Here is a 24,941-nt window from a genome sequence, read left to right on the forward strand (position 1 = left end):
GCCTCTGCCACCCATGTAGGTGACCCAAGATGGAGTTCCAAGCTGCTGGCTTTGGCCTGACCCAGTCCTGGCCATTGTGGACATTTGGGGACTGAACCAGAGGATAAGGGAATCTCCTTCTGTCACTCTGCCTTTCAAATAAATAAATCCTTAAAACAAAAAGACGGCCGGCGCCGCGGCTTACTAGGCTAATCCTCTGCCTTGCGGCGCTGGCACACCGGGTTCCAGTCCCGGTCAGGGCACCGGATTCTGTCCTGGTTGCCCCTCTTCCAGGCCAGCTCTCTGCTGTGGCCAGGGAGTGCAGTGGAGGATGGCCCAAGTGCTTGGGCCTTGCACCCCATGGGAGACCAGGAGAAGCACCTGGCTCCTGCCATCGGATCAGCGCGGTGCGCCGGCCGCAGCACGCCGGCTACGGCAGCCATTGGAGGGTGAACCAACGGCAAAGGAAGACCTTTCTCTCTGTCTCTCTCTCTCACTGTCTACTCTGCCTGTCAAAAAAAAAGACATCTATATTCTAGAAAAAAGAAAGAAAAAATTATGGTAAGGAGAAATGGGGAGGTATAAAGTACCTAAATGCTTATTAATAACAAGAGACAGTAAACACATTGTCTAGAGTTGATGAATTAAGCAATGTATATAAGTAATAAATTGGCAATATATAGAGATACATATAAAACAAAAGGACTAATATTAAAAAAGGTTACAAATGGCTGTTACTGAGGGACAAGTGGGTAAGGGCACTGAAGCTTTTTATTACGGACATGCTCTTGCCTGCAACCTAGCACCGTTAATTAAGCAGGCCCCTGTTGCCAGGGAAACCAGCTCTTCACTGATACTGAAGATAATGCTGAAGGCCGCTGTTCCCAAGCAACCCTTGTTATGAGCGATTCCACTTTCCAGAGCTACCGCTTGTTCCTGAGTCAGGCTATTCAGCTACCGGAAGCTCACACTTGCCATCTCGCCCTCTTTGCACCCTGTGACACTGGCTAAGGGGGCTGTGCCAGTCAGCAGGCACCCGCTGCCTTTGTTTTGTTACAAACAAACTTGCTCCTGAGAAATGAGTAGGTGCTGTTCTATAAATGATACACACTGACACACATAGAATATCAAAATCACATCATTTTTTCCATACTTGCTTCCTTGACTCCAAGAGGGGTTGGGAGAAGAGGAAGGACTCTTTTGTTCAAATACCAATTATGTCGAAGTATAAAGAACGCAAAGCTCACAGTTTATTCATTATATGGCTTGATGAATTGTGACAAATACACACCTGGGAACCAGCACCATGTCCAGAAGTGAATACTTCCATCAAACTGGAAGTCCCTCCTTGAAACTGTCTGGCGAGTGGCACCTCCATTCTCCCATGTCCCCCACCGGCCTCCCTACTTTCCCCAGCACTGCTCCCACCCCTCCATGCCTGGCAGCCACTGCTGTGATTTGTCGCCATAATTTGACTTCTGCTGTTGATCTTAAAAAAAAAGAGAGAGAAGCTTTTCTCTGTGACCAGTTTTTCTCAGGATAATATATTTTTAATTTTTATTTTATTTGAAATGATAAAAGTAGATCTTCCATCTTCTGGTTCACTCCCCAGATGCTTGCAATAGCCAGAACTGATGCAGCAGGCCGAAGCCAGGAGCCTAGAATTTAATCCACATCTTGTGCACGAGTGGCAGGGATCCAAGGACTTGCGTCATCGCCTCTCAGTGTGCATTAGCAGGAAACTGGCATCAGGAAAAGAGCTGGGACTTGAACTCACACACTCAGTGTGGAATGTGGACATGCCGCGTGGCATCTTAACAGCCACGCCAAATGCTCACCTCAGAATAATGTTTTTTACATTCTTCCATATTGTTATGTGTATCAGCAGTTTGTTCCAGATTAGCATTCCATTGTATAACCAGAAAACATTGCTTATTCATTTCCTATTGGTGTACATTTGGTCTGTTCTCCATTTTTGGTTATCATAAATAAAGCTACCACTAATATTCTTGAACAGTGAATGTTTTGAATGTTTTTGTGGACACACATTTTTATTTCTCTTAAGAATGTGCACAAGAATAAAATTGCTGAGGTGTACAATGAGATTGTTTAACTTCACAGGTTCTGAAACTTGATCTTTTTAAATTGTGATAAAATACATAATGGAAACACTGTGTTCACTATTTTTAACTGTCGAGTTCAGTGGTATTAAGGACATTCACACTGTACAACCATTAATCACCAAACTGTTTTCTTACAGAACTGAAATTCTTTATGCATTAAATAACAACTCCCATTTTCCCTCCTGCACAGCCCCTAGTAACTGCTATTCTTCTTTCTGAACCTATGAACTTTTCTACAGTAGCCCCCTTTTATCCACAGTCTCATTCTCCATGGTTCAGTTCCTGGAGAGTCATCTGAGGTCTGAAGATATTAAACAGAATTCCAGAAATAAAGAATTCATAAATTTTAAATTGTGCACTGTCCTAGGTGGCAGGATGAAACCTTGTCCCACTAGAATGTGAATGAATCTTCCCTTTGTCCAGTGTACTCATGCTGTATACACTCCATGCCTATTAGTCACCTAGAAGTTGTCTTCGTTAGCAGATGGGCCTGTGGTAATACACTCTTGTTATACTTAACAATGGTCCTAAAGAGCAAGAGTACTGAGGCTGGCAATTTGGATCCACCAAAGGGAAGTCGTGAAGTGCTTCCTTAAAGTGAAAAGGAGAAAGTTCTCAATAAGGAAGGAAAAAAAGCCATATACTAAGGACTCTAGTAGGTCTGTAGTAAGAACAAATCCCTGAAATTGTGAAGAAAGACAAGTTTCCATTTGAGTATGTTATTGTGGTTAGTCTTTGACTGAATCTGGCCTATAAACTTTATCATGGATATGTATGTACAGACATCGGTATTATCTGGATTCAGGCATCCACTGTGGATAAGGAGAATCTACTGTTCTCTAGGTACCTTCGCCTAAGTGTTATGAAACAGTGTTCATCTTATTGCAACCAGCTTATTTCACTCAGCTTCATATTCTCAGGCTTCATCATGTTGTAGCACATGTTAAACGGTCTGTCCTTTTTAAGACTAAATACTATTCCATTGCATGTACACACATTCTGCTTATGCACTCACCTGTTAATGAACACTTGAGTTCACCTTTGGTCTATTGTGAATAAAGTTGTTATAAACATATTCAAGTCCCTGATTTCAATTATTTTGAGTATGTACCAGAACTGGAATTGTTGGCATTGTGGCACAGTGGGCAACCTGTATCGAAGCACTGGTTCAAGTCCCAGCTGCTCTGCTTCTGACCTGGCTCCTTGGTAATCCACCTGGAACAGCAGTGAAGGACACAGTGCTTGGGGCCCTGCTCCCCATGTGGGAGAGTTTCCTGGCCCTGGCTTTGGCCAGGACCAGCCTGACTGCTGCAGCCATTTGGGAAGCAGATGAGAGTGCTCTCTCTCCTCTCTCCTCCCCCGCCACCTGTCACATGGGAGGCCCAGAAGCTCCTGGCTTCATATGAGCCCAGCTCTGGCCACTGAGACCATCTGGGAGTGAACCATTAGATGGAAGATCTCTCTCCCTCTGTAACTGCCTTTCAAATACATTTTTTATAAAAGGAGACCTTAATTAATTGGGAAATTTCTGGGACAGGCAATGTAGCACAGCAAGTTGAGCCGATGCTTCGGATGCCCACAACCCACGCTGGAGTGCCTTTTGGGAGTCCCAGCTACTCCATCTCTATTCCGTTTCCTGCTAATGCTCCTGGGAAGCAGCAGATAATGGTTCAAGTAGTTGCCGGCGCTGCAGCTCACTAGGCTAATCCTCTGCCTGCAGTGCCAGCACCCTGAGTTCTAGTCCCAGTTGCTCCTCTTCCAGTCCAGCTCTCTGCTGTGGCCCGGGAAGGCAGTGCAGGATGGCCCAAGTGCTTGGGCCCTGCACCCACATGGGAGAGCAGGAGGAAGTGCCTGGCTCCTGGCTTCGGATCGGTGCAGCGGGCCGGCCGTAGCGGCCATGGGGTGGGGGGGGGGACCAATGGGAGGAAGACCTTTCTCTTTGTGTCTGTCAAAAAAAAAAAAAAAAAAAAAAAGGTTCAAGTAGTTAGGTTCCTGCCACCTGGGTGGGAGACCTGGATGTAGTTCCTGGCTCCTGGCTTCAGCCAGGCCTAGCCCTGGCTGTTGCATTTGGGAAGTGACCAGCAGATGGAAATGCCTTTCAAATAAATAAATCTTTTAAAAAAATCCTAGAAAAACATTGAAATATGTAATAGAATGGAAAAGTTGAAAAATACTAATTTTTTTATTTATTTGACAGGTAGAGTTATAGACAAAGAAACAGAGAAAGGTCTTCTTTACATTGGTTCACTTCCCAAATGGCCGCTACGGCCAGCGCTGCGCCAATCCGAAGCCAGGAGCCAGGTGCTTCCTCCTGGTCTCCCATGCGGATGTAGGGCCCAAGCACCTGGGCCATCCTCCACTGCCTTCCCGGGCCACAGCAGAGAGCTGGACTGGAAGAGGAGCAACCAGGACTAGAACCTGGCACCCATATGGGATGCCGGCACCACAGGCAGAGGATTAACCAAGTGAGCCAGGGTGCTGGCCCCAAGAAACTACTTTAAGTGGTACCAGCCTCATTCTTTTCAGATTAAAATTCCTTCCAAATCTCCTGACCTGGAATGTGATGGTGTTAAGTAGGTAACTAGGTCATAAAGGTGCTCATAGGCAGACATGAGGAAAGCTCGTTCTTCCTGCTCTCTGCAATTATATCAGGATGTATGAGAAGCTGGCTATCTGTAAATCAGCAGAGGTGATCCCTAACCAGACACCAGATCTGACACCTTGATCTTGGTCTTCCCAGCCTCCAGGACCGTGGGAAAAGTTGTTTAAGACACTTAGTCCAATATAATTTGCTATAGTAGTCTGATCTAAGCCATCTCCTTACAGTGCTTCTCCAACCCTACCCCTCATTTCAAAACCAAATGCAAAACTTTGGGAGTGATGCTAGTTATGAATGTGGTTTCATGTATGTCAAAATCAATGTTCTTTAAATAGGTGCAGTTTCTTGTACTTCAACTGTATACCAATAAAACTGTAAGAAAAATGCAGTTTAATAACCAAAATTTTTTGGTTGTTTTATAGTAACCAATGGCATGGGGCCAGTGCTGTGGCACAGTGGATTAACACCCTGGCCTGAAGTGCCAGCATCCCATATGGGTGCTGGTTCTAGTCCTGGCTGCTCCACTTCCTGTCCAGCTCTCTGCTATGACCCGGGATAGCAGTAGAGGATGGCCCAAGTCCTTCAGCCCCTGCACTCACATGGGAGACCGGAAGAAGCTCCTGGCTCCTGATCAGTGCAGCTCCGGCCATCGCAGACATCTGGGGAGTGAACCAGCGGATGGAAGACCTCTCTCTCTCTGCGTAACTTTCAAATAAATAAATCTTAAAAAAAGCAATGGTACAACCTTTTAGGAGGTCCCTTATTATGACTGTTCTAGTTTGGACTTACTATCAGTACTTTACTTATTCCTGGTTTCCTACCCCTGTTCAAACTCAGCTCTCAACCCCCCCTAACCCTCATAGAACTGAATAATTTTGACAGTGTCATAACCAAGCTGAATTCTAATTCATAATCAGTAGAACTAAAATACAAGATCTACATTTCTTGAATTTATCAATGTTAATTTATCAATGAATTTTTTTTTTTCCCTCCAGGAGTTAAACATTAGTGTTACTTAGGATAACTCATTTATTATAAACCAGTGTTCTGTCCTTCTGTCCTATGTCAAAACTACCTGCTCCGAATTCCTTTTCAAGGGCAAGGCCAAATCATTTATTTTCATTCCCAAATTACCAAGTGCAGTGGTTAGTACAAAGTGAGGAGGACCTGGATAAATGATATAATGCAGTGTCAGGTAGGAAAAAGGGTATGTGTGAACATAAATTATGCAAGGTTTTTAGGCCATGATAAAAACTGTGATAAAAAGCCACTGGAGGATTTTGAGCAGAGAAGTGGTACTGTCAGATTTATGATCACTCTGGTTGGTGTGTGAAGAATAAACCGTATGAGAGAGACACGGAAGCAGGGTGCATATCAAAGAAAATGCCAACAGCATTTAGTCAACATGTTAACTGAAAGACACATACAAAAATTTTTCATATCAACTTTATTTATAATGACCACAAACTAGAAATAACCCAAATTTCTACCAACAGAATAGATAAATTGTGATACAGTCATATAATGGAATACTACACAAATGTTAAAAACGAACTGCAGCTACATACAACGTTGATTACTCTCACTGACATATTGAACAAAAGACACACAAAGTGCGTAATTATTCTACTTACATAAAGCTTTGAAACTAATCCATGGTGATAAAGGTCAGAATAGTAGTTATGTGTGAGAGGGGCATAAAGGGTGTATATAAAAATCCACTAAGGTGTACACTTAATATTTATACACTTTTAAGTTTTACTTCAATGAAAAGAAAAAAAACCACATTCAAAAAATTCTCTAACTGGAGAGATATAGAGACATGTTAACCAGTAGTATTGTTTTCCAAGTATTTCTGGTTTTCTTCCCAGGTATACAGAAGGATGAAATTCCTTGAACTTCAGTGTGACCATGTGCTTTAAAGGACCTATAAATTACTAGCCAAACTTCTTTTTTCAGTTCCCAAAGTGAAAAGTCACACCCCAAATGGCACATGCTTTATCAACCTGGGTCCCAGAAAATGAGAACTTAAAAGCAAAATTTTTCCATGAAGGGTCGCATAATAATTACTTCAGGCTTTGTGGGGCATACATTCTGTCACAACTACTCAACTCTACTATTGTAAAATGAAAGCAGCCACAGACATATATAAATGGACAAGGCTGTATTCCAATAATACTTAAAGAAAAAAGCAGCAGGACGTATTTTGCCTGTGAGCTGAAGTTTGTCCACCCCTGTCTGTCCACATGAAGGAAAGAAGTCCCTGGCTACGTCTCAACAGACAAGGGTGTATGACACTGAGACTTTGCAACTGATATCCCATGTAAACTGGCCCACCTGGACACAGAAACTGGCTATTAAAAACCTTAAAACTAAAATACTTCAATTCAGCTTAGTGGGTTAGCTGACAGGTACTCAGGAAATTGCTACTGGAAGATGGAAAAAATTTAGAGGAAATTCACATTTTGGAGAGGTGAAACTGTCCCTTGAGATTAACTATAAGACAAATAATCTACACTTTGCTAAAGAAAAAGACAGGAAAACAAAATATCTTGTGGTTGCTACTGCTGCATTTGACAAAATGTACAGCAAAAAGATGAACTCAGAAAAGAACTGTCAGTTTGTGGGCAGAAGTGAAAAGGGGTAGAAAATTCACAAACTCAAGTACTTGGTAAGATGAGACAATTTCTCAATTACAAAAAGGTAAAAATGAGAAACCCTTTAACTCAAAGGTTGATTAAACTTGGTTTTGCAGCAAAGATCAAACCACTGATGACTATCATACCTACTATGAGGACATCTGAATGAGTTCATGTGTCCCCCGACTAAGTCCAACTAAGAGTATAATACTATTTGATCCCTAAAATTGAACAAAATGGCTTAAGGGGAAAAAAGAGATTAAGGATATGGCTCTCCAAAGAGCCGGGAAAGCTCTGGTTATCTAGAAATGAAGTTCACAGAGGCATGAGAACAAGAAAGCAAAAAGACAGAGCAAACCTTAAAAGTACACATTAACTAGACATCACTTTTAGATTATTCCACTTGAGGAAGTGATGAAGATATTCTGTAGGTAGGAAAGCAAGTGAAATGAATATCTAGTGATCAGAATGGCTAAGTCATTCTAATATTTTATTAAATTTACTTACTTTTAAATCCCAGAAGAGCCAGAAACCACCTGTAAAGAAAGTAGCAAGTAAATAGCATGCCGTTTTCTTCTAGAGTTTGATGCCTACAAAATGAAAAATGGATATTAACTCTTAAGCACTATTTTTTTCTAATATTGAATGTAACTTTTTAATTACTGAAGTACTGTCTTAGTTCACTAGTTTTCTTATCTCTTTTCTCTATATGTAAGTTCCCTTGGAATTCTGCATTTGGAAATTTAAAAAAATGAAGACACTGTATCATAGGTGCACAAATTTAATATTACACAGTAGACTTACTTGAGTATACCTGGGTTTGAATCCTGACTTTACTAATGTTTCCTAGGGAAAACTGCAATCTGTTTATTTCCTTAACACTGACATAATAAGGATTTGAGTCACATGCCAAGCACCACACTAAATTCTGGGAATACAACATAAGCTCCCTACTCACAAAGAACTTAGTTTCACTTCTTAATTTGTAATATGTGGATAACAATCACCCAATGAACAGTCTAAGGAAGGATGACTATGCAGGTCAAACGAGATTGTGAATTTCAAAGATCATAAAATACTACACACTTATTCAAGTATTTACTGAAATGCCAGGCACTGCGCTAAGCACTAGATATAATAGTGAGCAAGGCTTATGTGGTCCCTGTCCTTATAAAGATTACAGTCTAGCAGTGATCAATAAGCAGTAAGTGTGCTAAGTATGTGGTAAGGGTACCTAGTCTACTAGATGAGTCTACAAGAGGGCATAAATGAAAGATTCTTTGATGAAGTGGCATATAAACTTAGACCTGAAAGATTCACAGAAATTAGTTTTTAATCCTAAAAGCAGTGCTGAATGCAGTAGAGTGTTATGACCAGATCGGTTTTCTGGAACAATCTGGCTACAGTGCAGAAAGGAATAAATATCAGAGACTAATAAGGAGACTGTTGCTATAATTTAGGTAGGTTGATAGCCTGAAACAGCACAGTGCACTGCAAAATCGGGAAGTCATGGGAAACTCGGTTTTTGGGCTGGGCAAGGCTCACTGAATGGCTGGTAGTAGTATCATCTATTCAAATAGGGAGCATGAGAGGAGCAACAAGTTTGGTGGCAAGAACAATGGTATGTTGTGGTGCCTGTGAGACAGCAAAAGGGACTTGTTAATAACCAGACTTATGAATTAGAAAAGATATGTAAAGGAGATAGGAATTCAGGGGTCATTTTCATGTGGGTGGTCATTGAAGCCATGAAAGGAAATGGGATCACTGAGGGAGATAACAGAAGGCAGCCTCAAACAAACCAACAAACGAAAACCTAAGAACAAATATTTAAGGGAAGAGGAACCTGTAAAGATTAAAAAAAAAAAAAAAGTATACCTGTAGATGGTTACCTCCTCAAAGCTACAGTAATACTGACAAGGACTTCGTGAGCCTGGTGGAACAGTTTAGGTGGCAATGAGACTGGAAATACAAATATTTCAAGAAAACTAGTAGGAACAGGAGAAACAGGGAAGTAACTGCTAAGAACAGAGTTTTCTTTTTTTAAAAAAATAGTACTTATTTTAACTATATTCACTGATAAAACAGACCAGTAACAACCATTATTTATACCAAAGGAAAAATTAGACTGCCATGCAGTTACAGAAATATTTATACAGAAAACAGTAAAATACTTTTTTTTTCCACAAACAAGACTAGTGTATAGCAAATTCTCTATTGCTGAGGGTCAATTTAAAATCCTTGGCTTCTATCCCCTCCTTAACTCAGTGTTGGAAACTATGTTGCAAACTAATTTTATTATCACTGTAAGCAAAAACATACTAGAACATCACAAAATGTACAACATTTCACTTTTAAGAACTGGGGTTAGAAAGCAAAACAGCTCTCAGGTCTTCCAATCTTTCAAGTAACAAAGCATTTGTATGAAAGAGAATACTCAAAGCTATTGGAAAACTACCGGTAGATTCTCCCTGTTTTAAATCTGAACCTGATCATTCTTGATAGGTATCTCATCAATATATTAACTTTTTTTTCTGTCCCAAACTAAATATGTACAACAGAATACAGTCCTTTAATCCAATACTACTTACTGATTTGTAAGTGGTATTGTGAGGTACTAGAACCTACCAGCTTTCATTGCACCTTACCAGCCAGACTTGGAATTTGGAATTAGACTCCCCTATCAAGCCAGTTTTCCCAACTTGCCCTTCTAATTTTATTCTACCGGTAATTTGCCCTGTCCCTAGAAATATGTTAATCTACATTGGGGTCAACTGACACTTTAGAAGGGTTAAGTTGTTCACTGTTGACAGGCTATCATATACACTGCAGGGGATGTGGGTCTTTAGGCTTATAATACTAGCCGAACCCCCTGGGAAATATGACAACCAAAAAAGTGCCCCTACACTTCCCAGCATCCTCTGGAAGGAGGGTTTACTGGCCCTGGTTGACAACCACTGACACAACTTTGGTTCTTAGTCTCTTACATATCTATCATGGTTGCTCAGGTACCAGCTTCTAAATTCTTGGTTGTATCCGCGTTCATTCAATTTGCCAGCTGGAATGTGTTGCAATAATTAAGACAGGACTTTAGCACAACAGTTTTCATATTATATTTGTGGGAGGATCTACAATTTGAGTCCTGTGTTAAAATCAGTTTGGATACTGGACTTTACTGCAAGATTATCTTTTTTTTTCCAAGTTAACACCAGTTTGAAACTTGTTTTAGCACAAAGCAGATATCTTACTAGAAATATGCAATTACTACCATCTGTGCACACAGCTGCTTCTTGAGAATATTTCTACTTGTGCACTGTCTTAAATACAGAATGTACAGAACAGTTTCACACTCTAGAATAAATCCATTTCCAGCAGCTAACACAACTATATCACTTTGAAATAAAGTTTTTCCTTTAAGCAGGATTTCTTTATAAAGCAGTAACACCCATGCAGCTAGGACAAGTAAGCTAAAGTATCCTGATCCTGGAGAGCAAAAATCTTTTTTCCTCACCCTTTTTGACAGGGTCAACTGCTTTCTAGAGTAGGAAAAAAAAAAAAAAAATGACAACGGTTAAGATTCTATACTTACCGTAGTCCTTTTATAGGCAAGCTGACAAAACAGCCCCCAGTTGTGACACAGGGGAAATCCCCAGTATCTGGTTACTCTTAAATCAAAATTGCAGGAAATCTCCTAAATCAGCAACTTAAAAAATAATTCTTGCTTCTCTAACTACAGTTTCATTTGATTGCTCCCTCTACTGGTAATATCAGTATCTTTGGAGTAGGTAGGGGGGTAAATGAGAGGGAGGAAATCTGTCAATATTTATTTCAGACTCAGAAATACGTTTTAAAAAAATAGTCTCAAACATTTTGTTAGACAAAATACCTCCACTGTATGTACCTTCTTTCATTTCAGAAACTTACACACTTGTTATGTCAGTTTCTGCAAACTGTTTCAAACACACACTTAAGGAGTTGACAATTTCAGACTATGGGTCTTAGAAATTTAACACTTCATTAAAATAAGAGCTAAAATTTTTGGCATATATCTTCAGGACACCTCAAAAACAAACTTTTAATTCAACTCAACATTATCAATACTAAAGTTCTTTAAAATCAATATCATAAAAGTAAAAGGCAACGATTTTGTCATTAAACTGTTTTTAAAAAGGTGGTATTCTCATGTTTCAGTCCCATGCTGCCATTTGAGATGAAAAAAAAAAAAAAAAAGACAACTGTCAGAGGATTTGAATTGAGACCCATCTGGACAGCTGGCAATAAACTTGGTGCTTTCCCACAATCCCAATTAGTAAAATTAAAAAAAAAAAAAAAAAACTTTTTGCGTTTAGAATTGAATTCTTGTTGAGCTTTTCAAAGTTGTACTACAAAAGCTTATTGATTAGATTCATTTCTTCCTCTCACAAGATCATCCCAATGGGGCTCCATTTCAGTTGTGGCAACCCGAAACAGGGCTTGCAGATGCTCATCTGTCAAGGGTTGGCTCAAAGTGTGTTGGTTTTGAGTTAAATAGGAAAAAGCCTTCTCGCAGATTTGGTTACTATCAAACAAAGATGCCACCTTATAGGCAACTCCTTTGATAATTGGGTAAGATTCAGCAGACAACCCAGCATAGAACTGGCCCAAGTCTTTGATTCTGTAGTCATTCCAAAGGCTAGTGTTTGCCTGAAGTTTTGTTAGCTCCACCCTTACTGAAATTGGTGCATATTCAGGCTTAAAGTTAAATGGATTTGCAAAAAGTTCTAAGTCCTTTTTAATGAACTTGAGATCCTTAAAATGTCTCTCAAATTCTTTTTGTAGCCGACAGATTACCATCTGATACCTATCAGGATCAAATATCTTTTGATCTTCCTTAAACTGCTGTTTAAGCTCATCAACAAGTTCTCTGAAGGCAGGAAAATGTGTGAGATTTCTTTCCTCAATATGTCTTTGAAATAAATTCAGCTTAACTTCAAAAGCACAGATATGGTCAAAGGCAGCAGCAGCAAAGACCTTAGTAATCTGCAATTCTTCACTGAGTTCGCGAAGGTGGTCCATTATATCCACCAAAAAACCAAAGTCACAAAGCCACTGCTTGTCTGAGAAATGGACTGTGGTTGCCCCGACTGAAACCAAGAATGCTTCTATTTCTTTTCTTAGCGAGAATATCACTTTTAACGTCTTCCCTCTTCTAAGCCAATTGTTCAGACAACGTCCATTCACCCTTTCCCCATGCTCTGATTCGGACTGGGTTAGTAAAGGCTGAAACTCGGGTCGCCTAACACCTCTGGTCTTAATCAAAACTATCCACTCGGAGATAGTATTTATGATCTGGTTGACGTCCACATCGTAGGAAGTCAAGAGTTCCAGGTGAAGAAACCCTGAATAATGGATAACATTCCAACAGTTGGGGCTCACCGCCTTCTCTCGCATGTAGGACACCAACCCCGAGTTCTCCCCGATCATTCTCAAAGTGTGAGTCGTGGTCAGCCCGACCATGCGCTGCAAGCTCAGCCCGGCCGTCTGCAGGGCCTCCAGGATGGCCGACATGAGCGCGCCGACGCTGAAGTGGTGAGTCAGGTTGATCATGGTCAGGAGGTCTTCCTGCACCTCCAGGTCCGGGCCCACGCCGCGGATAAAGACCAGGAGGTAGTTCTCGTAGGCCACGAAGGCCTGGTCGTCCAAGGCAAGCGAGTAGGCTTTGAAGTCCCGGGCCCGGCGGAAGAGCTGCGCGCGCAGGTTCTTGTCGATGTTCAGCATCCTCTGCCTGGCGACCTCGGGGGACAGGTCGATGCCCTCCAGGACGCCCACGTGCTCGGGCAGCACCTCCCTCAGGAACACCTCCATGCACTGGTAGACGAAGTCGCCCTCCGCCCAGCCGCGGCCTTTCAGGGCCAGCAGGCGGCAGAGCCCGAGCCCCGCGCGGGCGGCGCGCTCCTCGGGCGTGAGCGGGCCGGCGCCGGGCACCTCGCCCTGCCGCAGCCGCTCCACCAGGGCCGCGCGCTCGCCCTCCGCCGCGTACCGCTCGTAGTACTCGTGCTCGGCCTCGTAGTGGCGCCTCACGTCGCGCTCGCGGGTGGACGCGACCAGGCGGCGGCACACCAGGCACAGGGCGCCGTCGCCCTCCGGCGGCTCCACCACCAGGTAGCGCTGGGTCCACTCGGGCCGGAACACCAGAGCCTCGTCGACCTCCATCTTGCTCCTCTTGGGCGTCACCCACATTCTGCGGGAGGCCACCAGCGCGGGGCCCACCTCAGAGAGGCCGCAGGGAGAGGGGAGGAGCCGGCGCAGCCCCGGGCGCCGCCCCCGCTCTGCGCCAAATCACCTCAGCGGGCCGACGCCGGCCTCCGGCCATGGCGCCCGCCTTCCTATTGGCTGGACATTCCGTAGTCCCTGCGGCTCCGGGGAGCGAGCCAATGAGAACAGTGGCCGGCGGGCCCTGCTGCGCATGCGCCTGCTCTTCCAGCGCGTGGGCGGCTGCAGCGTCGGGGCGGGCGCAAGACACCTCGCCACCCACGCAGCTAAGAAACTTGACTGGCAGGCAGGCTGCCGAATCAGCTGCTGCGGCTGGAGGGCGGTGCACGCCAGAGTTCACGGAAGGACGTAAGCTCGGAACGCTGAAGCGATTGGCTGAGAGGGCACTTCCGGCGAGCCTCTCTCTGGCGCCAAAATGTCGCTCGTGGCGGGGGTTATCCGGCGGCTGGACGAGACAGTGGTGAACCGCATCGCGGCGGGGGAAGTTATCCAGCGGCCGGCTAATGCCATCAAAGAAATGATTGAGAACTGGTACGGAGGTAGTCGAGCCGGCCGCCCCTGGGGGACACGGCTGAACGGGCCTGTCCTGCGCAGGCGCGGACACGCCTCCGCGGCCTGGGCGGGGCGGGTGCCGCGCACGCGCACTGGCGACCGAGGCGCGGGCTCGCGGAGCCGGGCGGCCGCCGCTTCCGGTTTCCCTGGCGCCCCTTCAGCGCTCTCGCGAGACCTGTCCTGGGTTGTTCCGAGCCCGGACCGGGGGTGGGGGGTGGGGGCTGGGGGTTACTGTTTTCATGGTGCCATAAACTGAGGAAGCGACCTCATTTAAAGCCACATTAAACATGTGTGAGAGTTTGTAGTGGGAGGAAATACAGGGACGTAGTTTTCCTCAGGAGTGCCGTGGGAGCGGGGTTTCTCGCGAAGCCCGTGCAGAAAGCACGGGCCGGGGCCCGGTCCTTTGAGTGTCATCCCGAGCAGTCGTCGGAGGTCGAGGGTTCGGATGGACTTGGGCCCGGCTTCTGTGGCTGCTGCCCTTTGGGCGGCCCCACTTAGCGCTTTCCAGTGCCTGGCTTGGGCGTCTGTGGATTCTGGCGTCCCGGGCCGTCACTGTGGAGGAAGAGGTTGAAAACGCGGAGAGATGGCTGTGGCTCTGGGCGGACAGATGCCCCTCACGCCAGAGCCTTCCTGCAGAAATCGGTGGACTTCGCGAAGCCTGGCATCCGTGGGAGCAAGCGTGCAAACCAGCCAGGGCCGCAGGAGCGGGGACCCGGGGTGCTGCCCCCTGCCGGTGATGGCAGGGTGCACGGACAGGCCTGTGGTCGCTGTGCTGTGCGGACACACTGAGCACACGAGCCCCACAGCGTGTGACTTCGTAAGAGGCTCTGCATGGACTCGACTCGCGCTCGTTTCCACGTGGAAGTCTGGATGGCTGGTGCAGCTTGTAGACAGGGTCTCTTGACAAGGGTCGTCAATATTTCGGCAACTCTGTGTCATTTCCGAATAAAGGGTTTCCGGGGAGGGGTTGATAACTTACACAGCCCCAGGCTGGATTTGTTCTCTCTGGCAGGTGGGCTGTAGTTGCAGGCTACTCTTTGAAAGCATGAAGATGTGTTGCCAGTTTTCCCCTCGATCATAATTACGTTTTCTCAAGGGAAAGGGAATGTGGGGAAAAGCGTTTAGAATTTTTATTTTGTCATTTTTATGAGAGCCACTTGGGAACCTGAGGCTGCATAAACCTGAAGCAAGAAGTAGTAAAATCTGTTGAAAAGAGCGTAAGACAGAGGTGTGTGCCGAGAGGATCCTACTTCTGAGGTCACTTCCCTTCTTCCCTGCAGGGACAGAAATAGTGCCAGATGTCCTGTGGGCATGATGCCTCTGGCTTCCCTCACACAACCTACAGACTGACACAGTGCGGCCACTGAGCCTATAACTCTTGTGTTTATTCGGAGTTTCTTATCACTTGGCCTATATTAAAACACTTGCATTAGAGTATTTGCAAGGTAATAAAAGTATTTTCTCTGTTTGGTGTGCCAGTTTAGATGCAAAATCCACGAGTATTCAAGTTGTTGTTAAAGAAGGAGGCCTGAAGTTGATTCAGATCCAAGACAATGGCACTGGAATCAGGGTGAGTAAAACCTCAGAGGAATAGGAGGTGTGTGTGCCTCACATGATACTCTGCAGGAAGAGGCAGAACCCTGCTCTGTTCCAAAAACTTTAGGCTTTTGCAGATAGGATTTTATGGCTGAAAAGTTCAGCACCAATAATAAATATTTTTTGAGTATATAGTCTGCTGGACACTATTAGGAATATAGCAGTAAAAAAAATCCTTTTCTTCCTGATTGCTTGTATTACAGTGGTAGGAGACAGACAATAAACAGGCACAATAAATAGTAAGTCAAGTGGCTTTAAGTGTTATAAAGAAGACTACAGCAGAGAGGACAGAGTCAAGAAGTGGAAAGGGGTACAGTTTAGAGTGAGTGGTTCTGGTAGGCTACAGCGTGGATGTGACACCTAAGAGAACTGACAGGGGTCAGGGAGCAGGTCTGAAGGCTGTTTAAAGAATGAGTGTTCTGGACAGAGAGAACAGTAAATGCGGAGAGCGTGAAATGGAAGCATGCCCGGCATGTTTTAGGACCAGCAAGGAGGCCAGGGTGAATGCAGGAAGGATATCAGGTGGAACCTGAGAGAGACCGTGCTAGACCTTCTGAACTGTGGTAGGATCATTGACTTTTACTGTGAATGCGGGATGCTATTAGAAGGTCTTAAGCTTAAGTTTTGCTTAAAAAGCTTAAGATTTGTTTAAAACCTACAGTTGGTTTTATAAAAATAAAAAATTCTTTGTGACATGGAAAATAGAGGCAAATGGACAAGGAAGAAGCAGCAAGGAAGCTCTTGCAACACTTCGGGAGGCGATGACAATGCCTTGGACCAGTTGTCGCGGGCAGGGTTGTAAGAATCAGTGGTATCCGGCTTGATTTGAAGGCAAAGTGTTCAGCATTTGCTGATGGAGGGATGAGAGAAAGAGGAGTTGAGACTGATTTTAAGAGTTTGGCTTCTGTAAGTGGAAAAAGTTACCACTTACTGAGATGGCAGAGATGGAAAGAAACAGGTTTAGGGCAAAGTGAGAAGTTCATTTTAGGGCATGCTAGATTTCAGATCCCTGTGAGTTGGATGTGTGTGAATCTGGGTTGTGGATAAAAATCAGAAGTTGTCTGCATGCAGATGGTGTTAAATGCCGGGAGACTCAGATTAAAAAGTGCTGAACGTTATTAGCCAGCCGTTAGGGAAATGCAAATAAAAACCCCAAGGAGATACCAGCTCATACCCATTAAGGTGGTGGTTATCACAAATGAAAAGTAACAAATAACAAAGTTGGCAAGGAAGTAGAGAAATTGAAACCCTTTTCCTTGCCAGTAGGAATGTAAAGTAGTACAGCTGATGTGCAAAATGGTTTGTGATTCCCCAAACAAATGAAATAGAGATGAAATGTGATATGTAAAATGGCATAATAGCCTTAAGTAGTAATGAAACTTTGACACATTTGAACACAGCTGAGACTTGCAGTTGTTGTGTTAAATAAAATGTCAGTCACAAGAGGATAAATATTTTATGATTTCTCTTATATGAGGTTTCTAGAGTAGTCAGATTCATAGGATGGAAAGTGGAGTGTGGTTGCCGGGGGCTGGAGAGAGGAGGTTAGAATGTTGAGTGAGTGTTTACTGAGCACAGAGATTCTCTGTGAGAAAGAAGCAGAAGTTCTGAAGGTGGATGTCATTGACAGTTGTGCCACAGTGTGAATGTGCTTAATCTTGTATAACTACATTTTAAACAGTTCAGTGGGAAAAAATTTTTATGTGTATTTTATATGTGGGTTTTTAATAAAGAAGCCTCCTAATTGTTTGTGCTTAAAGCCAGAGTGAATGAGGTCTTCAGAAGAGTGAGTGTAGAAAAGGGGTGCAAGGTTGGAGTCCAGGGTCACTCCAGTGTCAGGAGGTGGAGACTCGGGGCAGAAACAGCAAATGATACCGAGGAGTAGCAACCCGGGAGAAAGGAGGAGTGCCAGGACAGTGTGGCAGTCTGACCTTCCTAGGTTAAATCAGCAGAAATTCAGAAGGATTTGGAAAAACACGTGACAATGACGTATGTATTTTGTGGTGTCTTCTAGAAGGAAGATCTGGATATTGTGTGTGAGAGGTTCACTACAAGTAAGCTGCAGTCCTTTGAGGATTTAGCCAGCATCTCTACCTACGGCTTTCGGGGCGAGGTAAGCTGAGGACCAGAGGAATGTGTGAAATGCCTCTCGTGGTGACATTGCTTGCCACCTGTATTTCTCAACAGAGGTAAATAAGATCAGGTACTTTGTCTTGTGAGATACCTATAAAACTGAATAAATTTACTGAATGCTACCTCTCAAGGTTAGGAAATGTTTAGAAACACTTAAAACATCATAAAGTGTTCTGTTTACAGAGAACCCAGGTGTTGCACATCTCATGGTAAGGAGCCCAACACCACCTTCCATACATGAAGAAGCCAGTGTGACTCCTGTCAGTACTTAGAGCTCAGTACCAATCCACGGGGAATACTGGGCACAGATGATCATGGTTTGTGATGTTGAAGTTAGGAAACTGGATGTCAAAGGCTTGTTTCCTGAGCAGGTAAACCAAGGGAAAAGAGCGAGGAAGGGAACAACAAGCTGTAGATGAAGAGATTCAAGAGGCGTGTGAACCAGCTCAGTAGACATCTTACCTAGACCCTTGTTTGAGTAAACTGTAAAAAGATTTTTGGAGGTGGATATGTGAACACAGATGGGCTGTTGGATGACTTTAAGGAGAAAATTATTATTAATTTTCTTGGTATAAAAATGTGTGGTTGTTGTGAGTCCTTTAAAGACACACACTGAAATATTTATGAGTGAAATTATATATCATAGAAATATATGGTATAGAAAATAGATCAGAATGTTTTTAAGACTAAAATGAGACCTTACATTTATGGAATCTTTACATTAATAAAATAGGCCTATATCGTGTTTAATGGCTGCATATTTTCTATTACACAGTTTGTTTAAGTGATTTCCTTTTTTTTTCAACACAATATTTTGTTAAGTGAGAAGTCTCCTGCCGTGGTAGTCAGGAAGGGCTGCAGGGGAGAATGCCCCAGTGACTTCCTGTTCAATATTTATGCTCATCGCCCTTTTTCTATTTAAGACTCTGGTAAATATTACTTTTTTTTTTCATTAATTTATTTATTTGAAAGGCAGAGTTGCAGAGAGGCAGAGGTAGAGATAGAGGGAGAGAAAGAGGTCTTCCATTTGCTGGTTCACTCCCCAAATGGCCACAACAGCCGGAGCTGAACCGATCTGAAGCCAGGAGCCGGGAGCTTCTTCCAGGTCTCCCACACGGGTACAAGGGCCCAAGAACTTGGGCCATCTTCTACTGCTTTCCCAGGCCATATCAGAGAGCTGGATTGGAAGTGGAGCAGCTGGGACTTGAACCGGTGCCCATATGGGATGCCTGCACTGCAGGCAGTGGCTTTACCCACTATGCCACAGCGCTGGCCCCTGATGAATATTTCTTATACATAATACTGGGGTTTTTTTGTTTGTTTGTTTCCTTGGATAAATTTATAAAAATAACATTCCTAGGTAAAACATGCATATTTTTATAATCGTTTATTGCCCCCACCCCATGGCCACAAACTTTGTGGCATTTTGAAATAACACAATTAAATTAAAACAACTCACTGTCTAAGAGGTCCAGAGGTTGGAAGACATGGATTGACTACAGCCATGTTTTTGGCAAGACTGTGTTCCTCTCTGGAGGCTCCGGGGGACCAGAGAAACTGCTCCAAGTTGTTGTGGGGGAGTGAGGTGAGGATGCTGGAGGGAAAGGAGCCTGTGACTTTCATCATGAGTCACTTGGAGACTGCAACTCCCTGGTCTTCGCAGGTCTAGGGCCTCCCGGAACGTGAGCCTGCTGGGCATCTGTGGCGTTATAATTTCACCGTAGTTAACTAAACACAGGCAAGATTTCTCGGAGGATTCCTCCGTGCCCTCCGTGGTTCTTAGCACTTTGTGTGCACACTTCTGATAGTAATCCTGCAAGTGAGTTCTGTTGGCACCCTGTTTTACATAAGGGAACTGACGCCGAGACGCTAAGAAATGTGGTCAGGGCACAGAGCTAGGCAGTGGCACAGTAGGAATTGAACTCAGGCAGTTTATCCTGAGCCTGTGCTGCTCTCCACTTGGCCCCCTGCCAGTGAGAGGGCCGTGAAGCAGCTCGAGCATCGCCGTGCCTTGTGGCTCGCTCTCCTCGTGGTGTGACGTTCTGTGCTGCTGTGTATATTTAATGCCCTTCCTTATACAGATCACAAATCTTTCACATTCGCAGTTTTTAATGAGGGAAATTAGCTCAGTCACATGATCCTGAGAGATCCAGTAACAATCTGGCCAACTCGGAACCTGAATTATGTTCCTGTAGATGAACAAACCAGCCACAGCTGCCTTACTGTCTACTGAGATGCTGTCACATGGATCTCATTACATCTTTACCTACTATGATATTCTTGTGAAAAGGGAAAAAGCCGGAAGGGCCAGGAAACCAGTCTTGGTTATGTGTGGAAAAAATGATCATAGGTTTTAAAAATTTGATTTGTCTTAACTGCATATTTTTCAGTTTACATTTCTTAACATACAATTGCTTATATAAAACAATTTTAAGTAATAATATACAACATTATCTATTTGAAGTAATCCCATTACCCCTTTCTGAAGGCAAGTTTTAAGTTAACTAAAAGACTTACCATTGAAAATATTATTAAAGGTGCCTATAGTTCTGCCACCTGAACACAATTGCCCTTTACACATTCAAGCTTTTGGTATACAGTTTCCTTTTGTTCTAGATATCCTTTTGTGACAGATCTGTAATATCTTTGTTTTTAACATGTATCAAAGTGAGTGAACAAGGAAGGTGGGATTTAGATAACTTTTTCTTTTGGCAGCAGGGGGTGACCCAGCCCTGAGATTTTCTTTCAGTCACTTTCCTTTTCTTCTTTAGGCTTTGGCCAGCATAAGCCACGTGGCTCATGTTACTATTACCACCAAGACCAGTGATGGAAAGTGTGCATACAGGTATCGTGCTGACTTCTTTTACTCTGTGTATTTATCCTGAAATGTACTTTTTTTGCCTGCATCTCAGAGTAATCCTACCTAAATTCTAGTACTGTCTTTTTTTTTTGACTGGTCTCTTGGGTACGTCTTCTCTCCTCCCTGTGGATAAATTGATAATCCACAGACATGATTCTTAGGTGATACTCTTAATTCATGGGTTGTTAAAAGATATGCTGCATCATACTACAGTTGACTAGAAGGTGTCTTTCCCACAGATATCCCAAGCAAATAGTAGCTGCTGATGTTATTTCTGCCCCTCGTCCTTGGGTACTGCTTTGAGCTGCATCCAGGGCTGTGGCTGGCATGCCAGAGACTCTCAGTTCTTCCACCAGATCCTGAGCCAGCAACTCCCTGCCATCCTGGTACTGGCTCACTTTCCACAGGTGACTGCTGGCTCTTTGCCAGAAGATCGCATCTTTGATTTTATGAGTCCTGGCCGTTGCCTAGTCGAAGACAGTAAGAGTGTGTAATTCATGCCAAAAGAGATTGTAAACGTACAGATCATTTGTAAGTTAAAATGGAGCATGGCTTCTAGACAAATGTGATGGAAGGTGGAACATTTCAGGATAAGCAGTACTTAAGAGTTGCCTGTGTACATTATGATTGCCTTAGGCTCTGAGTGGGTGGCTGTGACTAGAATCCCCTCTTCCAAAGCGGTCCTCTGGGTCATGTTGGGCCCCTGTCCCACCCCTGGTGGCTCTCCTTCCATGGCGGATGAAATCCAGACTCCATGCCTTCCCACCTGCTGTCAGTCCACCAGGCAGCCTCTTCCGAGCTGCCATGTGTTCTAAGGCGTTCATGATTTCTGTTATGTTTTCCTGTCTTAGGTGGTCTTTCCTTCTGTTTCCACCTGAAACTGTTCCTCCATAAAGCCCAGCTGGATCATCAGATCCCTGTGGTTATTCCACCACCCTCACTCGCACCCCAGGCTCATGGTTCCTTCTCTAGATCACGTAGCATGTTGTTCTGCAGTTAGGTAAAAGAGTCGCTTCGCTGAACCAAAGCTTTCCAAGAGGGCCTCCGTGGTAGCTCCTCAGTGAACCTTTGCAGACGTACTGGAGAGTCTCATTGTCTTAGTTCTGAACTCAGCGCTGAAAAGCAGCTTTGGCCACAACAGATTTTCGTAAAATCCAGCTAGAATGAGTATGGAAGAGTCGAAAATGAAACTAAGAAATGAGGACATACTTGGCGCGTCTGTTTCAGTCCATTGTTGGCGTGGTTTTCTCTTTCGCCCTCCGGGTAATAAGCGTCTCTGTTGCTCCTGGGTGCTAACAATCTCTCACATTTTCCGGATAGAGCGAGTTACTCAGATGGAAAGCTGAAAGCTCCTCCTAAGCCATGTGCCGGCAATCAGGGGACGCAGATCACGGTAAGAAGGGTCCGCAGCGCTGTGACTTGTTAGCATGGAGCTTCGTGCAAATCTTGCCATAAAAATAAAGTCATCTCTGAGTCTGCAGAGTAAGAATGAAATCCATTTTTACTTGTTGGTAGAAGTGCCAAGATCCCACCCTCCATGCAGAAGAACTGACTTTCCGCTTTGGTGGCACAGCAGCCTACCCACCCCCTGTTATCTTTTTTAAGCGTCCTGAGAAGTTATCAGGATGACAGAAATCAGGGAAGAGCACTTGGCATTGGAAATGGAGAGAGCATTAAGCTTGGCTTCAGAAGCCGTGGGTTCCAGCCTTTTCACACATGGTGTGTATCTAGGCGCAAGTCTCTTAACATCACTAACCCTCAGTTTTCTTGTCTGTCAGATGGAGCAAAGAACATATGTCCAGCTTCCACCAAAGGTGGTGAGCCATCATGCTGTGTCAGTTGGCAGCAGCAGGTCCATCCTGCTGCCTTCTTTCTGTAATGCCTCCATTGGTCTCTTTCCACCATTTGTTCCCACAAAGCACCCTGTGGTCATGTGCATCGCACCTCTCCACCCCATCCCCAGCTGTAGCTCGGCTCCTTACATTTTTTTTTTTTTTAAGATTGATTTATTTATTTGAAATGCAGCGTTAGGAGAGACAAAGAGAGAAAGAGATCTTCCATCTGCTGTTCACTCCCCAAATGGCCACAAGAGCCAGGGCTGGGCAAGGCTGAAGCCAGGAGCCAGGAGCTTCTTCCACATGGGTAGTAGGGTCCCAACCACTGAGACCATCCTCTGCTACTTTCCCAGGTGCATTCGCTGGGGGCTGGATCAGAAGTGGAGTAGCTGGGACTTGAACTGGTGCCGCAGGCCATGGCTTTAATGCATGTGCCTCAGCACCAGCCTGGAGATCAGCTCCTTGAAGGCTGCTCTAACCCGTCTGATCCCCAGGTATGAGGAGGCAGAGTGAATGTGTGCTCGTGGTGCATGTTAAAGAGGGATCTTGTACTGACGTTACACAGTATGACTTCTGGAACACTAAATGAACCCTGAGCAATTACATGATTATTCCTGGTTTGAGGAATAGCTTTGAATTGCATGTGCTATTAAAATTGTAAACTTACACATCCCTCACTGAATTTTATGTTCTCCTGAGCAGGGCTGTGTGTGTTTGTGTTCATATTCTCAGCACTGCGCAAAGTGTCTGACCTGGCATAGCCAGTTTGTATTTGAGATAACAGTAATGTAGGAGGCAGGAAAGAATATCCTTCAGTCCTTAGCTAATGCTGGCCTGTCCCTACCCCCTCACCCAATAAGTGTTTAGAAATATGCTGTTTGTGGAGGTAGGAGGCGGCATTGTAGCATAACGGGTCAAGCTGCCACCTGCAGTGCCAGCATCCCATACGAGTACTGGTTCGAGACCTGGCTGCTCTACTTCCAATCCAGTTCTCTGCTGTGGCCTGGGAAAGCAAGAGGAGATGATCCAAGTGCTGGGGCCCCTGCACCCATGTGGGAGACTCAGAAGAAGCTCCTGACTCCTGGCTTCGGATCAGCACAGCTTCGGCTGTTGTAGCCACTTGGGGAGTGAACCAGCTGATGAAAGAGCACTTGCTCGCTCTTGCTCTCTCCCTCTGCCTATCTGTAACTCTATCTTTCAAATAAATAAATAAATAAAAGGAGAAGAAGAAGAAGTGTGCTGTTGGTAAGTCCGGTGCTGTGGTGTGGCAGGTAAAACCACCACTTGCAATACTGGTCTCCCATCTGTGCACTAGAGTTAAAGTCCCAGCTGCTCCACTTCCAATCCAGCTCCCTGCCAATAGCCTGAGAAAAGCAGTGGAGTAGGACCCACGTACTTGGGCCCCTGCACCCATGTGGGAGACTCAGATGAAGCTCCTGGCTCCTGGCTTTGGCCTGGCTCAGCCCTGGCTGTTGCAGCTACTTGGGGAGTGAACCAGCGGATATACAATCTCTGTCTCTCAAACTCTGACTTTGAAATAAATGAATCTCTAAAAGGAGAAGTTTACTGTTGGTAGATATAATAATAATAATTATTATTATTATTATTAACACCCAGCTGTAATTGGACAGCTGGAGCCTTCATTTCTGTGCACTTGTATGAATTTACAACAAAAATCAATCTTCTGTTCAGGTGGAGGACCTTTTTTACAACATAGCCACAAGGAGGAAAGCTTTAAAAAATCCAAGCGAAGAGTATGGGAAGATTTTGGAAGTTGTTGGCAGGTATAGTCCAAAACCTGGGAGTGGTCTGTGAGATCTGTCGCCAAAGGAAAGCGTCCCAGTGCTTGCAGGCTGAGCTGGATGGCGAGCAGCAAAACGGGCCTCCAGATTGTTTCTGTCAAGGCCTGTCATCACCCATCTCCCCAGGAAAGGGCACCTGGGCTCCATGTCAGGGAAGGGCCTTTGGGGGTAAGCAAAATGAGCTCAGCTGAGCTGAAAAGAAATTTATTGGAAGGCTGGTGTTTGTTCACCAAGGAGAAAGAGGTGTGCACCAAATAGAATGGGGTAGAACAGAATGGGGTAGAACAGAATGGGTAGAATAGAATGGGATGCTTTTCCAAGGAAGCTCAGAGGCATTACCAGAAAGAGAAGGGGTTCAGGGCAGGTGAAAATACCTTTGTGCTCATGGTGGACTTAATCCACTGAGGCGAAGACCTCCAGCATGTGGTCTTTCAGCCCACATGTCTGAATTGTAATGTTTTTCAGTGTTTCTTAAAAATCTAAAATGAATCAAATATTTGCCTATAATAAAAATGGCACAGGCTTGTATATTGAATTCTTTTGTTTTTCCCCTGGAAATATGTAAATCAGTGTT

General features: G+C 44.4%; 2 protein-coding genes across 12 annotated transcripts in view; one reads left to right on the forward strand and one right to left on the reverse strand.

The window, feature by feature from the left end:
- Positions 1-6,133: 6,133 nt before the first annotated feature.
- Positions 6,134-13,667, reverse strand: EPM2AIP1 (EPM2A interacting protein 1). The gene has a single exon (XM_070073002.2). The coding sequence runs from the start codon at positions 13,554-13,556 to the stop codon at positions 11,730-11,732; it is 1,827 nt and encodes a 608-aa protein (XP_069929103.1). The 5' UTR covers positions 13,557-13,667; the 3' UTR covers positions 6,134-11,729.
- A 213-nt stretch (positions 13,668-13,880) lies between these two features.
- MLH1 (mutL homolog 1) overlaps positions 13,881-24,941 on the forward strand; it is a 44,563-nt gene continuing 33,502 nt past the window's right edge. Inside the window, exons 1-6 of one of the 11 annotated variants that reach the window (XR_016232943.1) lie at positions 13,881-14,120; positions 15,621-15,711; positions 17,752-17,850; positions 20,642-20,715; positions 22,051-22,123; positions 24,258-24,349. Coding sequence is in view for 2 of the 11 variants with exons in the window: in XM_002716167.6 (XP_002716213.1) it covers positions 14,005-14,120; positions 15,621-15,711; positions 17,752-17,850; positions 20,642-20,715; positions 22,051-22,123; positions 24,258-24,349 (545 nt within the window). In the remaining 9 variants the exon portion in view is untranslated. Of the gene's footprint in view, positions 14,121-14,308; positions 15,154-15,620; positions 15,712-17,751; positions 17,851-20,641; positions 20,716-22,050; positions 22,124-22,930; positions 23,060-24,257; positions 24,350-24,941 lie in introns of those variants that run through there. The other 10 variants (XR_011388278.2, XM_002716167.6, XM_070072959.1 and 7 more) reach the window with 10 other exon arrangements.

Source organism: Oryctolagus cuniculus, chromosome 4 (assembly GCF_051225735.1).
Source record: "Oryctolagus cuniculus isolate XC-2025 breed Fujian yellow rabbit chromosome 4, ASM5122573v1, whole genome shotgun sequence".
NCBI classification, from domain to species: Eukaryota; Metazoa; Chordata; class Mammalia; order Lagomorpha; family Leporidae; genus Oryctolagus; species Oryctolagus cuniculus.

Bases quoted from the DNA above. Each gene is read 5' to 3' on its own strand.
- EPM2AIP1 (XM_070073002.2), bottom strand. From the start codon at position 13,556: ATGTGGGTGACGCCCAAGAGGAGCAAGATGGAGGTCGACGAGGCTCTG.